At 42.0% G+C, this 17906-nt stretch overlaps 1 protein-coding gene across 6 annotated transcripts in view; it reads left to right on the top strand.

Moving 5' to 3' along the window:
- Positions 1–17906, top strand: part of ZBTB44 (zinc finger and BTB domain containing 44) — a 100745-nt gene that overhangs the window by 35668 nt on the left and 47171 nt on the right. For all 6 annotated transcript variants that reach the window (XM_033917516.1, XM_033917515.1, XM_033917517.1 and 3 more), the window contains one exon: positions 16952–17036. In XM_033917516.1, coding sequence (XP_033773407.1) covers positions 16952–17036 — 85 coding nt within the window. The remainder of the gene's footprint in view (positions 1–16951; positions 17037–17906) is intronic.

A 17906-nucleotide genomic window follows, 5' to 3' on the forward strand; every position in this document is an offset into this window, starting at 1 on the left:
TCAGAATCTAGAGGCTGGCTTGGATTAGTGCTGATCATAGAGATATAGATTAGAGAATGACATGGGGACAAATCTTTTCCCATCCCCACAGGAACTCGTTTTCCCACGAGTTCTTTTCCTGTCCCTGCCTTATTCCTGCAAGCTCTGTCCTCATCTGCACAAACACTTTAAAATCATAAGTGTTTGAGGCTTTTGTGGTTTAGGCAGAGTTTACAGGAATGGGACAGGGACAGTGACAAAACTCACTGGGACGGGATGGGGAAATTGAGTTCCTGCGGGGATGGGGACAAGCTTGTCCCCGTGTCATTCTCTAATATAGATAGTGATTGAACAAAAAAAGGGAACTCCTAGATTTTGTTATCTAAATTTGTTGTTTACTCAAATTTGCTGAAATTAAGCTATTTAATCTGTCCAAAAATAAACATAAGCAACAATTTGCATAATTGATGCCAGAACTCGCTTTCTTTTGTGCCGTGCAAAAATGATATCGGTGTGTTGTCATTGTATACTCTAACTACACTCCTAGGCCTAGTAGCTAGGTAGCTGTATTTTCTCCGAGGAAAAGCAGACATAATATTCTCACATTTGGGTGATGTCATCCATGGAACCCAGTACAGATACTACCAAGTGCACTGCTGCTTTAAATCTTTAGGCAGTGCCCATGCCATCTTCATGCCTGTCGTCAGCTCATAGGACCATCAGTTCTTCATTTTTCATGGTGTTGAGTAGCTGTATCTTTAGTTTTCTCTTCAGTGCTCTTTTAATAATAATAATAATAATAATAGCAGTTTATATACCGCAGGACCGTGAATTGAGTAGAACTTACATTTTCAACGGATGCCCTCTTGTTGTCGTGGAATATCTTCTTTTTCAAGGGTCCCACGACAACAAGAGGGCATCCGTTGAAAATCAGGGGCGGGAAACTACGAGGTGACACCAGGAAATTCTTTTTCACTGAAAGAGTGGTTGATCGCTGGAATAGTCTTCCACTACAGGTGATTGAGGCCAGCAGCGTGCCTGATTTTAAGGCCAAATGGGATCGGCACATGGGATCTATTCACAGGGCAAAGGTAGGGGAGGGACATTAAGGTGGGCAGACTAGATGGGCCGTGGGCCCTTATCTGCCGTCTATTTCTATGTTTCTATGTTACATAGTGGGAGATTAGTGACTAACAGTATATGAGAGCAGTTGTTGTAGGGGAGATTGTGCCTTCTTGAGCTTATTTTTCATTGCTTTCCTCATAATTCATTCTTTTTAACCTGTACTAGTATTTTACTCGAATTTGGTTACATTTTGTCAACTTTTTTTATTTTTTTGGCCTTCACATTACTCTGAGCTCTTTTTCCTCCTGGTACCATTGACTGTTTTCAACATCTTTGTCACTCATGTAAGACACCTAAGAAGCATAAACATTCTCCCCCTTCTAGGCATGGCATTACATTCTCCTAAGCGTCAACTTCTTCAACATATAGCAAGCATTGATGCACCAGAGACTGCTTTCCTTTCATTCAATTGATGTCTCCTCATAGGTGTGCTTCAACATCGAGGTGTCCCATGCCCCAACATCCAATACAGCAGATTGCTTCCAAGCTGATGTCTCATACAGCATCATCTCTCTAGGAGGAGATCTGGACTAATCTCAGACGAGCTTTCAGGGCTACTACAGATGCAGTCTTTCATGCCTGCCTCAGCCCAGCTCAATGAAATATCAAAGCATCGATCGATGACTATGTCACACACCTTCCCGATATTGAGCATTGGTGTTGGCACGGATCCATTTGACACATTCATCTTCATCGACAGAAGAGTTCTCTCCTGGGTCAGACCATCAGCCTATACCTTAACACACACTCCCTGATTCACTTACCAGGGAGTACTTTGAGGACTCTGACTCGGATATTTCCAACCATTCAGATGAGGATTTGCCAGAATAATTCAACAGAAGAATCCTATAGTATACCTTCTGATTCTACCTCTCCACCTCAGTGGTACAAACCTCTGCCAGAAAGTATATCTTTTACTGACTTTGTCAGACAGATGGGCAAAGCTTTACCCATCAAAATGGAAACAGAGAAGGAACCTCGCTGTGATCTTTTTGACCTCTTTGTAGGTGTCTACCATAATGTCATGAAGGATACTTTAAGAACTGGGCAAACCCTCTCTTAGTCCAGGTAACTCCTAAAAAGTTAGACACAATGGACCTGATTCTCGGAACACGCGTCCTAATTTGCAGGTGGCAGTAGGCGTCCTACTGCATCTGGCAACCAATTGCAATGCATGTAAAACAAAAAAAAAATTGTTTGCGGGAACGACATGTAGGGATGCTTAAGCAAGTCCAAGGCAGGATGTGGGAGTGGAAATGGACTTGGGCGTGTTTAAGCATCCTTACGTGTCGCTGTAGGTATAAGAACATAAGAAGCGCCATCTCCGGATCAGACCTTCGGTCCATCAAGTCCGGCGATCCGCACACGCGGAGGCCCTGCCAGGTATACACCTGGCTTATTTTATAGCCAACCATATCTTTATATGCCTCTCTCAAGGAGATATGCATCTAGTTTGCTTTTGAAGCCTAGGACTGTCGATTCCGCAATAATCTCCCCTGGGAGAGTATTCCAGATGTCAACCACTCTCTGTGTGAAGCAGAACTTCCTGATATTAGTCCTGAACTTGTCCGTGTCAAATTGGACAATGTAAATAATCTCTGCTCTATTTTGTCGATTCCTTTCAGTATTTTGAAGGTCTCGATCATATCCCCACGCAGTCTCCTCTTCTCAAGGGAGAACAATCCTAGTGTTTTAAGTCGATCCTCATATTCCAGTTTCTCCATACCCTTCACCAGTTTAGTCGCTCGTCTCTGCACCCTCTCCAGCAGTTTTATATCCTTCTTTAGGTAGGGAGACCAATGTTGGACGCAGTATTCCAAGTGGGGTCTGACCATTGCCCTATAAAGCGGCATTATAACTTTGTCCGATCTACTTGAGATTCCTTTCTTTATCATGCCCAACATTCTATTTGCCTTCTTTGCTGCTGCCGCGCATTGTGCCGACGGCTTCAGGGTCCTATCTATCAGTACACCCAGATCCCTTTCTTGTTCACTTTTTCCCAGAGTTGCACCTGACATTCTGTACTCGTATTCCTTATTTTTACTGCCTAAATGCATTACCTTGCATTTCTCCACGTTGAACTTCATCTGCCATTTCTCCGCCCATTTTTCTAACCGACACAAATCTCTCTGGAGTTCCTCACTGTCCTCCTGCGATCTGATTGCCCGGCAGAGTTTTGTGTCATCTGCAAACTTGATGATCTCACTGGATGTTCCGTTTTCCAGGTCATTGATATAAATATTAAAAAGGATCGGCCCAAGTACCGAGCCCTGGGGTACACCACTAGTCACTTTCTCCCAGTCGGAGAACTTCCCATTAATGCCCACTCTCTGCTTCCTGTTATCCAGCCATTTGCCTATCCATCTTTGTATATCTCCCTCTATGCCATGGCTTTGTAGTTTCCTGAGAAGTCTTTCGTGTGGGACTTTGTCAAATGCTTTCTGGAAGTCCAAGTATATTATGTCCACCGGCTTTCCACTATCAGTTTGCTTGTTTACGGTCTCAAAGAATTGGAGTAAATTCGTCAAACACGATTTCGCTTTCCTGAATCCATGTTGACTGGGTTTCATCAAGTCGTGTGTGTCCAAGTGCTGAACTATGCTATCCTTGATCAGTGATTCAATCATCTTGCCGGGGACAGACGTAAGACTCACAGGTCTATAGTTGCCCGGTTCTCCTCTCGATCCTTTTTTGAAAATTGGCGTGACGTTCGCTTTCCTCCAGTCGTCTGGTATCTGACCAGTTCTGATTGACAGGTTTGCAAGTTTTTGCAATAACTCTCCGATTTCAACCTTCAATTCCTTCAAGACTCTCGGGTGAATTTCATCCGGTCCAGGGGATTTGTCACTTTTAAGTTTGTCGATCTGGTAGTATATCTGATCTAAGTTCACTTCAACTGTGGTGAGGCTGTCCTCTATTTCTCCTGTAAACAGTTTCTCTGCTTCAGGTATTGTTGAGGTGTCCTCCTTTGTAAAGACGGACGCAAAGAAGGAATTTAGTTTGTCTGCGATTTGTTTATCTTCCTTGATGTACCCTTTTCTTCCCTTGTCGTCCAGGGGTCCCACTGCCTCTTTTGCAGGTTTTTTCCCTTTCACGTATCTAAAGAAGGGCTTGAAGTTTTTGGCCTCCCGGGCTATTTTTTCCTCATAGTCCTGTTTTGCATCCCTCACGGCCTTGTGACATTTCTTCTGTTCATCTTTATGTTTGTTCCAGGCTTCGGTTGTCTTCGTGCATTTCCATTTTTTGAAAGAGTCCTTCTTTTCTTTTATGGCTTCCTTCACCTGTATGGTAAGCCATGCCGGTTCTCCTTTGCCTTTAGTTCTCCGATCTTTGGAAATCCTCGGAATGTAGAGATCTTGTGCTTCTGCAATAGTATTTTTCAATAGGCACCATGCCTGATCTACTGTTTCAAGTTTGTTCACCATCTTCTCGAGTCGTTTTGTTACCATGGCTCTCATGCAATCGTATTTACCCTTTTTAAAGTTTAAGGTGGTGGTTAAGGTTTTGGCATGTTTCCCTTTCCCAATGTCAAGTTTAAAGTTGATTACATTGTGATCACTCGTTCCCAGTGGAACCATGACTTCTACTTCTGTTATCGGTCCGGTGAGACCATTTAGGACCAAGTCCAAGGTGGCGTCGCCTCTTGTCGGCTCTTTTACCATTTGCTCCAGGAAGCAATCCCCTAGCACCTCCAGGAATTTGGCCTCCTTGCCGCAGTTGGAGGCTCCTAGTTTCCAGTCTATTCCTGGGAAATTGAAGTCTCCCAATATAACTACATTGCCTGTCTTGCATACTTGTTTGATTTCCTCCATCATTTCTGAGTCAGTGACCTCCGCCTGTCCTGGGGGACGATAGTAAAGGCCAATTTTTGTATCTGCGCCATTGTGACCAGGAATTTTGATCCAGAGGGACTCCAGCTTCTCTTTCCTGTCTGTTGTAATCATTCCAACAGAATCTATTTCTTCCTTAACATATAGGGCAATACCTCCACCTTTCTGCCCTTCTCGATCCCTTCTATATAGTTTGTATCCCTGTAGTACTGTGTCCCATTTGTTTTCTTCATTCCACCATGTTTCTGTTATGCCAATGATATCCATGTTCTCATGTCTTGCTATCGTCTCTAGTTCTCCCATTTTGTTTCCTAGACTTCTAGCATTTGTATACATACATCTAAGTTCCCTTCGTGTTACCTTTTTGGACCTTCTACTCTTGGCTGTCCTTACAGTTTCATTTACGGTATCCTTTACTGCTCCTGTGTTATCTCCCATGTTTGCTGTGTGGTCATCCCCTCCTGTGTCTGAGTTGTCCCTTCCTGCTTGTTCTCCTTTGTTGGCTGTGAGGTCGACCTCTCTTGTGTATGAGTAGTAGTCCTTTGTTCCTACGTCGGGGCATCCTGTTGTCCGTGCCATCGACCGGCGGTCGACTGTCGGCTTTCCCCTGTCCTTCAGTTTAAAGCCTTCTCTATTGCTTTCTTCATGTTGCCTGCCAAAACTCTTGCTCCTTCCTTGTTGAGGTGTAGTCCATCCCTTCTGTAGTACTTGCTTTTTCCCCAGAACGCCGTCCAGTTGCGCACGAAGTCGAGACAGACATCTTAATGTAGGCCTGCAAAATGCTGGCCTACATTATGTTGGCAAAAGAATTATGTTGGCAAAAGAAACACTCAACAGCAAAACATATAAACAAAACCAGTTTGAAAAAAACAGTCACCTGCAGAAACATCACCAATCCAACAGAATTCTGGACCCATTATGAACTACACCCCAAAATAGAGGAAGAGCAAGACTTCCCCACTAGATGGGACAAATTCACAAAAGACACACTAAATCAAATAGCTCCTGTTCAATCATACAAAAAGAACACAAGGGCATCAAAAGAATGGTATGACGCCAAATTATTAGCCCTCAAACAAGATCTCAGAAAACTGGAAAGAGTATGGCAAAAAACAGACAAAGTAGAAGATAAAATTAAATGGAAACAAAAAATGAAAAATTACAAGAATCGGATCAAAGAAAAGCGTTATAACTGTTATGCACAGAAAATAGGAACAACCAATACAAACAGTAGAGAACTATTCAAACTAGTAAGCAAAATAACAGACACCACACAGATACTACAGAACCATCACGATCAAATCCCAGAGGTCTCCACCCTAGCCAACCACTTTAGGAAAAAAATCACCGACCTCAGAGCCTCAATACCCCCTCCTCCACCCAATCTTGAATTCAACCTCAAAACGCAGAGTAGTGAATCCAAAGGCGATATGAGCTGGAACCACTTCGAGCCCCCAGATTGGAATAACTTCCTTGCACTCTTCAACAAATACTCCAAATCAAATTGTCTACTAGATGAATGTCCGTCTAAGATCATGCAAGATGCAATACCAGAATTTAAGAGGGGCCTATTTAACTGGGCAACTTACTCTCTCAAAAACGGAACCTACCTGGAAAATATGGGACACATCCTAATCACACCCATACCCAAAGACCAGAAGATCTCGCTCACACTGGCGTCCAACTACAGACCCATAGCGAGCACCCCCTTTTTCACCAAAATGCTGGAAGGGCTGGTCAGCTTGGAATTAGTAAATCACTTAGATAAGTACTCTCTCCTAAATGACCACCAATCTGGATTCAGAAAAGGATTCAGCACCGAGACAGTCCTAGGCTCTCTCCTTAACCACCTATATGACCTTTTCAATCAAGGTTCCAGCGCCTTGATCCTACAGTTAGACTTCAGCAGTGCCTTCGATCTCGTGGACCACGAAACTATGCTTAGGTGCCTCGACGAATTGGGAATATCAGGAAGAGTGTGGACCTGGTTCCAAGGTTTCCTAACCAAACGATCTTATCAAGTGGTCCATGAAGGAAATTACTCTGAACCCTGGAAAAGCCCCTCGGGAGTCCCACAAGGATCCCCCCTATCTCCCACCTTGTTCAATATATACATCTCTTCTCTAGGCCACCTTTTACAAAAGCTTAGCCTAACTTATTATATATACGCAGACGACATCTCCATACTAATACCAATAACAAATGTGACCTCAACCAACTCAAAACATATCTCCTCCATCATGCTCGAAATATAAAAATGGACTTTAAACTTCAAACTGAAATTAAACTCAGAAAAGACAAAGATTTTCCTTGCTAGCCCAAACGAGAAAATCTCCGCAACTACAATATATGTAAACGGCCATGATCACCCAATACTAAAAACCATAAAAATACTGGGAGTCACCCTGGATACCCACCTGACCCTGACCGAGCACATAAACTCGGTGACTAAAAAATGCTTCTTCATCCTTTGGAAACTGAAAACCATAAAAAAATACTTCGACCCGCTATCCTTCAGAATATTGGTACAATCACTGATTTTATCCACCCTGGACTACTGTAACATTGTCTACTTGGGAATATCTAAAAAAAATGTGAGAAAACTGAGAATAGTCCAAAATACGGCCATCTGTCTAATATTCGGACTAAAGAAGAGCGATCATGTTAGTCCATTCTACAAACTCCTTCATTGGTTACCAATTGAAGCACGAATTCTATTCAAATTCTCCTGCCTCTGCTATAAACTGGCCCCCAGCTACCTACTACCTCACTTCGAATTCCACTCCTCTATTAGGCCTACCAGAAACCGTAACCTCTTTACCTACCCAAATATCATAGGCTGTAGATATCGCACCTTCTTTGATAGAACATTCAAATTCCAAGCAGGTAGACTGCAAACTTGGACAGGCTACTTCACTGATGCCGCCAGAGAATCATATAGTATCTTTAGGAAAGAACTAAAAACCACCTTGTTTAAGAAATTTATAACCTAACCAGACTTCTCCACTAATATTGGAGCCTCCTCCCATCCCAAGGAGTCCGTCTACCCGCTTCTGCCAAAATTTCTATCTTTAATTGTTACCAGTTTTTCCCACTGGTGCCCGTCCTTCGTTCAAATGTACTTCTCATCAACATCTTATGTTATCTTTTTCACCTTCGCAGTCTTGCACCTTTGTAACTCAAAGCACAATCTCCTTTCTCTTCTCCTACTTATGCTCTAAATATCGTCGACTGTATAATGCTACTCATTGTGAAACCATGTAATACACAGACCCTGTAACTCTTCTGTTACTATCACTAGATGTTCAATGCTATACTCTGTAATTCGCTGTCTGTACAGTTTCTCTTCATTGTAAACCGCCTAGAAGTCGCAAGATTGTTGGCGGTATATAAGAATAAAGTTATTATTATTATTATTTAAGGCGTCTGTTCAGGGATGTAGACACGATTCTCTTTAGGACTCTGATGCATGATTGACACACGATCAGCTGAACTTCAGCATCATTCATTAGTTGTCTAATCTTTCCTCAAGCGTTCATGCAGCTCACAATCTTACACTTCTGCTCCTCCAGGCAGAAAGGTCAGGACATATAGACTCTTTTTGCAAACACATTTGTCAAGCAATTCTATACATCCATTTATTTTAAATCCTTACTTAAACCAGTGGTTCCCAACCCTGTCCTGGAGGACCACCAGGCCAGTCGGGTTTTCAGGCTATCCCTAGTGAATATGCATGAGAGAGATTTGTATATAATGGAAGTGACAGGCATGGAAATCTGGCTAGAGGAATTTTCAGTGAATTTGATGTTTCTTCTCGAACATATGCTGTTGCAATTACAATGCACCATTTAGCCTGGCTTAGAATCTCTAACCTGGAAACTTCAGTTCAAGTATGCATTTTGAATGTTCCTTGTAAGGGAGGTGACCTGTTGGAGATGAAATTTAAAAAAAACACACACACACATACTATGACGATTTTAAGCCCCAAACCTCTCCATCTTCTTCATCAATTAGAAGATATTCCTCCTCTTTCAAATGATCCTATTACTATAGCACCAAAAGGTACTAAAATTAGCCATTTTCATCATCGTCTAGGCTGGTTGCTCAACAACCCTGTGCAAAGCAACAAAGGACACAGAAATCACAAACTCAATCTCTGTCCAAACAGCAGTCATCCTTATGCAAGGAGTCAAAAACATTGCCAACATTACCCTGTCTCTTCCTCCCAATCTCCCCATCAGAGGCAGATTAATCTTTCATCAACGTTGGACTCGTATCACAACAGACCTGTGTGGGTGCTTCAAGTCTTCACTCGGGGATATACCCTGTGCTTGGATCAGAAAACCTCCAAATCACCACCAAAAGTCTCCTTTCAGTTCCCTCCAGAAGACCATCCTTCACCAAGAATTCTTAGCTTTTCTCCAGCTAAATGCAGTAGAACCTTTTCCTCTGCAAGAGAGAGGCTCAAGTTTCTACTTGAAGTATTTCTCAACACCAAAAAAGACTGAAGGCCTTTGACCTATTCTAGACTTCTGGGGCCTAAATAAATATTTCTTGAAGGAGAAGTTTCACATAGTCTGAGAACCCTTCTACCTCTACTGGAAAAAGGTGATTTAGCTTTGCTGTCTAGATCTCGGAGGCCCACACTCACTTTCAATGAGCAGGTAGGATGGATATGTATCTTCACTGTTGCATTGGATCTCGACACTTCGGCTAGCTTTGGCCCCTTGTGTCTTCACGGAATGCCTAGTGGTAGTAGCAACAGTCTTCACACCTAGGGATATAGAGGAGTGATACTGTACTCAGGGGGAAGGGATCATAGAATGGTGAGATGATGAAGACAGGGAAAATGACACAAGAGAAATACTAGAAAGGGATATATAGGAGACATAGAGAAGGGAGATACTGAACATGGGGAACAATACATACACAGAGATAAAAAATGGATGGTGAGCATGGAGAAAGAAGAAATGTCAGATGGTCAGGAGACCCTGGCAAGTGAGTTAAGAGAAGACAAAAGAAAACAGACCAGTGCCTGAGACCAACATGATTTGAAGATTAAAATGAGACAACAAAAGGTAGAAAAAAATAATTTTATTTTCTATTTTGTGATTAGAATATATCACATTTGAAATATGTATCCTGTTAAAGCTGCTGTTAGATAAAACTGGGGACCACAAAATCCAGGCTGTGCTTCTTTAGCTTCTAGCTGGCTTAGGGCTCTCTCTGTTGAGGGGGCAGTTGCCCTAGTTGCACTCCCCTAATACTATTCCTGCCATGTGTGACTGAAGTATTCTGTTAGCTTGATTTTTCTATGTAGTATTCTGTAGTAATTTGGCTTGTTCAGTTTTCTCGATAGTGGAGGAGATAGTTGTGAAGGGCAGGGAGAAACAGGGGTTTTGTTAGTCCTTGCTCTGTATTTGTATTTATAAAATGATAATTGTACAGAATATTGTTTCTTTTCATACTTTAATAAGCTAAGTTCAATATAAAATCATAACTATTCAAGGCTTGTGCGGATGGAATCAGATGGTTTGCAGGGTTGGGGCGGGGATAGGGACTGAGCTCGAGGGATGGGGACAAATTTTTTCCCTGTGTCATTCTCTACACCAGACAATGTAGACATAGATCTGTTTCCTTTCCCTCAAAACAACAAACTTCCACAGTTCTGTTTCAGGATCTTTGCCCACAATCGCATTACGCTGGATGTCTTTCTCTTTAATTGGTGGGCAGGATCCTCTAGGCATTTATTCCATTACTCTCATCGGGAAAAGTCTACTCAAGCTTTGTCAAGATCGCGGCACCATGATGCTCATAGCACCGCACTGGCCATGCCAGGTTTGGTTTCCACTCTTGACCAAGAAATTGTACAAGTTGCAACTTTTCCAACACTGCTGACTAAGAATGGAGGATCCCTCCTTTATCCCAACCCCCGCTCATTAACTCTTGACAGCATGGTTTCTTTCACCAATCAAGTAAATTGTTTACTTCCTCTTGTCTGCATAATCTGCTGTCATTGAAGCATCTAGGAAAACTTCCACTCAGCGCTGTTACCGCTTCAAATGGACAAGATTTTCTTTCTGGTGTGCACTGCTCCTCAGGTCTGTTTAAAGAAGCAGTTCTGCAGAATCTTTTATACTTTGAGCGCCAATTTTTCCTCCAACCCTCTTGAGTTTCACCAGGTTTATGGTTATATAACTATTATCCTCGTCAAGAGTCATGATCTTGGCAGCTTGGGAGAATAATATGCCTGCTTATCCTCGGAGAAAGCAAAGATACTTATCTGTAGCAAGTATCCTCCGAGGACAGCAGGCATATATTCTCGTAAGTCGCCCACCTCTCCTAGTTGGCTTCTTTAGCTTTGCTACTGAACTGATGGTCCCGAGAGCCAATATTGGGCGGGAAGGTACCAGTATGTGCATGGTATGGACATTACCTAAAGAAATAAAGTGATGGGTCCCATGGATAACAACACCAACATGTGAGAATATACGCCTGCTGTCCTCAACAGACACCTACAGGTAAGTATCTTTGCTTATTGAGGGAGAAAGCTAAGTTGCTTAACTGTAAAGGTAAATTTTCATAGACAGTAAGATAAATCGGTCACACTTTCCCATCTGTCTACTACATTTTTTGAAAGTTATATGTTCAGAGTTTTGTCCTGTGCTGACAAGGGTCATATGGTAGCAGTTGCATGGAAATGCTGCTTCTTCTATTACTACTATTAATTATTTCTAGAGTGCTACCAGATATATGCAGTGCTGTAAAGAGTCATGAAGGAGACAGTCCCTACTCAAAAGAGCTTACAGTTTAAACAGACAAGACACACATACAGGATGCCAGGGTGGGAGATAAAGTTAGGGGGGATGGTTAATCTGCTGGCTGGGGTGGTGAGCAGTGGGGAGTAGGGTTATGAATTGAAGGCTATATCAAAAAGGTGGGCTTTCAGCCTACTTTTAGGTAAGGGAAGGAGCATGATGTGCAAAACTCAGGTAGTTTATTCCAGGCATACAGGGCAGCTACATGAAAGGAACAAAATCTGGACTTGGCAGTGGAGAAGAAGGGTGCAGATAAAAGCAGCGCATTTGAGAACAGAGATCTCAGAGAGGCATATAAGGAGAGATACTGAGGGACTACGGCATGAACCACTTGTAGGTTAGTAGTAGGAGTTTGAACTATATGCAGAGGCGGCTAGATAGTCAGTGAAGTGATTTGTGGAGAGGGGTAAGGTGAGTGTAGCCTGGACCGGATGGTATGCATCCTAGAGTACTGATAGAATATAAAATTGAACTTGCAGAGCTATTGTTAGTAACTTGTAATTTTTCTTTAAAATCTAGCATAGTACCAGAAGACTTGGAGGGTGGCCAACGTGATGCTGATTTTTTAGAAAAGGTTCCAGAGGTGATCCGGGAAATTATAAACCGGTGAGTCTGACATCGGTGCTGGGCAAAATGATAGAGACTATTATAAAGAACAAAATGAAAGAACATATGCATAAGCATGGATTAATGAGAGAAAGCCAGCATGGATTTAGTCAAGGGAAATCTTTGGACTGTTCAGGTCTTTATCTGCCATCATTTGCTATGTATGTTATGTTACTGCATTTCTTTGAAGGGGTGAATGAACACATAGATAAAAGTGAGCCGGTTGATATTGTATATTGACAAAGCACCTCATGAAAGACTTCTGAAGAAATTAAAAAGTCATGGGATGGGAGATAATGTCCTATTATGGATTAGGAAATGATTGAAGGACAGAAAGCAGAGAGTAGGTTTAAATGGTCTCAATGGAGAAGGGTAAATAGTGGGGTTCCCCAGGAGTCTGTGCTGGGACAGCTTCTTTTTAACATATTTATCAATGATCTAGAGATGGGAATAACTAGTGAGATAATTAAATTTGTTGATGACACAGTTGTTAAATCGCAAGAGGATTATGAAACATTGCAAGAGGACCTTGGGAGACTGGGCATCAAAATGGCAGATGATGTTTAATGTGAGCAAGGGCAAAGTGATACATGAGGGAAAGAGGAACCCAAATTATAGTAGTGTGATGCAAGGTTCTTTGCTAGGAGGCACTCCCCAGGAAAAGGATCTACGTGTCATTGTTGAGGATACATTAAATCTCTCAGCTCAATGTGCAGTGGCGGCTATGAAAGCAAATAGAATGTTAGGAATTATCAGGAAACAAATGGAAAACAAAGATGAAAATGTTATAATGCCCTTGTATCGCTCTATGGTATGGCTGCATCTTCAATACTGTGTGCAATTCTGGTCGCAATATCTATATATATATATTTTTTTTAAAAAAAGATATAGCGGAATTAGAAAAGGTACTGAGAAGGGCAATGAAAATGATAAAAGGGATGAGACAACTTCCCTATGAGGAAAGGCTAAAGTGGCTAGGGCTCTTCAGCTTGGAGAAGAGACAGCTCAAGGGTGATATAATAGAGGTCTATAAAATACTGAGTGGAGTGGAAAAGGTAGATGTGGATTGCTTGTTTACTCTTTCCAAAAATACTAGGACTAGGGGGCATGCAATGAAGCTACTAAGTAATAAATTTAAAACAAACCAGAGAAAATATTTCTTCACACAACATTTGTTGCCAGAGAATGTAGCTTAGTGGGGTTTAGGGGATTTAAAAAAGGTTTGGATAACTTTCTAAAAGGGTTTTAAAAAATTGGATAACTTCCTAAAAGGGAAGACCATAGTCCATTATTGAGATGTCCTGAGGAAATCCACTGCTTATTCTTAGGATAAGCAGCATAAAATCGGTTTTATTACTTGGGATCTAGCTAGGTACTTGGGACCTGCATTGGCCACTCTTGGAAACATGATACTGGGCTTAATGGACTTTTGGTCTATCCCAGTAAGGCAATTCTTATATTATATTCTAAGATAAGTTGTGCAGCTGAGTTTTGCACCACTTGCGGGGGGAAGAGGCAGTTCAGTAGACCTATTAAAAGTAAATTGAAGTAGTCTAAGCATGGAGTTACAAGAGTGTGAACAAGGGTCCAGGTGGTGTGCTCAGAGATGAAGGGGCAAATTTTGGCAATGTTGTAGAGCAAGGGTGTCAAACTCAATCACATAAGGGGCTGAAATCTAAAACAGAGACTAAGTCTCAGACCAAATTTGTTATTAAGAAACTTAGGGGTCCTTTTTCATTAAGGTATGCTAACCGATTTAGCGTGTGCTAAAGATTAGCACACGCTAAATGCGCACCTTAATAAAAGGACCCCTTAGTCTTAGTAGAAGTATAGGGTTACAATCTCTCCAAACCTACGCCGGCTCTGTGATGTAAACAAAATAAAGACTTTTCCTCCTCACCGCGGGGCTGTTCCTGCAGTAATCAGAGTAGAAAATAAGCAAAAAATACATTGTGTCAAAATTGTGTCAAAGCACATGTGGGAGCTCATTTGCCAGAACCAAATGCTCCCTGCCAAGTTGTTCATAGGCAGCTGAGGATTGCTCAAGCTATACAATCTGCATTTGTCTCATCTAGTGAAGAAAATGGCAAGAGCAACCTGTCAAGCCTCTGCCCATCCTCTCGCAACTTCTTACCAGAGGTGCGAGTCATGCTTTAAAACTCGGTTCCACGATTTCAGGGAAACGATGGTCCGAGCAGCTTCAAAATGGTCAGAGCGCAAGTGCAGGTCCCTGACCAGCCCTATCTCTGTACTGTAGAATTTGAGTCTGATGGTCCCACAGCGCTCTGCATATATTATATGTCCCTTTCTGGCACCCATAGATTGCTAGCAGTGACATAGCCATCACTCAGCTTTGTGGTTGCTGCTGTTTTCGTTTTTCCCTGTCACATGTGTACATGTGAGGTAGCTCGAAATCACAGGCCTGAGTTTGACACCCCTGTTGTAGAGATAGAAGTGACAGGCTTTAGTAGTCTGGTGGATGTACATAGAAAATGAGAGGTCTGAGTCAAAGATGACGCTAAGGTTGTGAGCAGAGGAGACTGGAACGATATAGTATTTACAAAGATGGAGAATTGAGGGAGAGGAGTGGAGGTTTTACGAGGAAAGCGGATCAGGTCAGTTTTGGACATGTTTAGTTTCAGATGGTGGTGAGACATTTAGGCAGCAATGTCAGCCAAAGAAACAGACTTTTTCTTGGACTTTAGGTGAAATTTTGGTTATAAAGAGTTAGATCTGAGTGTCATCAGTATCTAGGTGATACTAGAAGTCATCAGAAGAGATCAGGGCACCAATGAACAGGTATAGAAAGAGAAAAGAAGAGGTCCTAAGACAGAACCCTGGTATGCCAACTGCTAGTGAGATAATAGCAGAGGAGGACCCACCAACACATGCATTAAAGGTGCAATAGGAGAAGTAGGAGGCAAATCAGGAGAGGACAGATTCGCAGAATCCAAGCGAGGACAGCATATCGAGGATTAACAGTGATTAACAGTATTAAAGGCAGCAGACAGGTCAAGAAGGATGAGGATAGAGTAAAAACCCTTGAATCAGACCAGGAACAGGTCACTGCAGATTTTGATGAGGGCAGTCTCTGTGGAGTATAGGGGGTGAAAGCCAGATTGTAGAGGATCATGAGTCTGTCAAGATGAAAGAAAGTCAAGGAGCGACAGAGGACAGCACGCTTGAGTAGCTTGGATAGGAATGGGAGGCAGGACAATAGCTGGATGGGTAGGTGAGGACCAGTGAGGGTTTCTTGAGAAGCGATTTAACCACCGCATGTTTGAAGGCATCATGAACAGTTGCAATGGAAATGGATAGGTTCAGGATATGGCAGATGGGAGGGATAACAGTATGTGAAGGAGTGGGAATAGGGTCTAGGGGCATGTAGTAGGCTTGGCTCAGGACAGAAGATGTGCGATTTCTTCCTCTGTGATTTTAGAGAAGGAAGAAAAGTCAGTGGCAGTTGAAGAGGGTCGAGAGGTTGGGACCAGGCAAGAGGAGGATGTGTAAATGCATCCTGAGTTGTTTATATGAAGGGAAAAGGGATGGTGTGAGCTTGAAGGTCAGGAGAGTGGTTGGTGGAAAAGGGAGAAGGATGTGACTTGCAGCAAATTTAAGGGCGATTTTGTGAACCTTGACATGGAAGTATTCAGCATCATCTGGGGAGAGAAAGATGGAGGGGTTGAGAGGCACTTTGAGGAGGGAGTTCAGCATGGCAAAGAGCGGGATTTGGAAGAAAAGGAATTAGCAGTCAGGGATCTCAAAGTCCCTCCTTGAGGGCCACAATCCAGTCGGGTTTTCAGGATTTCCCCAATGAATATGCATTGAAAGCAGTATATGCACATAGATCTCATGCATATTCATTGGGGAAATCCTGAAAACACGACTGGATTGCAGCCCTCAAGGAGGGAATTTGAAACCCCTGAGTTAGCTGGATGAACTAGTCTTGCTTGATCAGTGTAAGAGCAGAATTTAAAGGAGGACAGAAATACTTGTGTATAATTAGAAATTGGCTTTTAGAGCTTCAGATAAACATGCTTCTATCAGCACTATCAGATGATGCTATCCACTTGTATAGCTGATTTATTCTGCCCTTTGTAAAGCTTCGATTAAAAGTAAGCAACTTAGCTTTCCTCTTTTTATACTTTACTTTCACTAGAGTTTATATCTTTACTGTTTTCATATAGTTATGTTGATTTAATATTTATAAAGAAGCTAGCATGTTGGTCCTGGCTTTCCATGCCCTTTTTCAAAACTTTTTATGTTAAGGAACTCCTAGAATGGTTTAACGCAAAGCCTTTAAAAAAATTAGGATAGCAGCCTAGTCTGCTGTTCTTTAGTACTTCATCAGATGGCTGCTTTAGTTCCATATTTAGCCTCTTCCCCCTTTTGGTGTTTTAAAAGTTTGCACTTGATACAGCTTGACACCACCGGATTAGCAGTATTCATAATTTATTGATGTCTTTAATAGAGGCTGACAAAACAACTTTAAGGGATTCATGAGATGTTGAGTTGCAAGCATATTTACTTGAATTATGCTTAGAAAATACATGGTCCTGTCTGTCTTCTGTTTTTTCCCCTCCTTTGATGCAGGCTCGATAGATGAAGGGGTCACCGAGGGTTTACCTACTCTTCAAAGCACTTCAAGCACAACTGTTCATGCAGATGACGATGATCGGTATGTACAAGTGCAGTGTGCAAACTGTCCCTCAACAAGTGCCATACTATAATTATCTCTGAGTTCCTGTCCAGAGCCTTCTGCCATTTAAAATATATAGCCTTCACCAGCAATGTGTTCCTAGTTGTGAGAGAAAAAATGAAAATTAGGGTCTGACAGCTGATTAAGTACTTTCTAAAATTTAGAATTGGCTTGCAGCTTGTATCTTTAAAGTATACACACACTCTTCACATTACACATTCCATTCTTGCTGTTCAGTAACTGTTCATGGTATTTTGGACTCCATAAAGGTATTTAAAAAAAAAAAAATAGGCTCAACAACTCTTACCACTGTGGCTTAGTATATATGTACAATGAAAAACATTGGTGCTGTAAAAAGTTAGTTTATGTGCATGTCAGAGGGACATCCAGAAGTAAGTGTTAATGACAGTTTTAAAGTAAGGAATGTTTGTTAGTCTTTTCTGGGCTAATTTTAAAGTTATTGGGCAGACTCGATTAACTGTGTGAGCCTTTTATCTGTCATTACTGTTACTCTGTTACTATGGTGCTCATTGTCAGAGTCTCAAAAAACATCCAAATCCCATTTTTAGAAAGTCAGAATTTGGATGCTTAACACTGTATTTCATCCAAATAGCAAGGGAACATATTGTAGGTGTGGTTTTGGGCAGGATTAGGGAGGGCCCAAAAGTTAGGACATCCAAAAGCGATTTTCAAATTGGAAGAAACATGTATAAAGAAGGGCATTTTTATCTAGACCTGTTTTAATCACACCCAAATTACTAAAAGGTGCTCTGAGCCATGTCTAGAGGGCCTCCATGCATGAGTGCACGTTGATGCGATGACATCACGCGCATGTGCGCAAAAATGTGA

This window comes from Geotrypetes seraphini, chromosome 13 (genome assembly GCF_902459505.1).
Source record: "Geotrypetes seraphini chromosome 13, aGeoSer1.1, whole genome shotgun sequence".
Classification (NCBI taxonomy): Eukaryota; Metazoa; Chordata; class Amphibia; order Gymnophiona; family Dermophiidae; genus Geotrypetes; species Geotrypetes seraphini.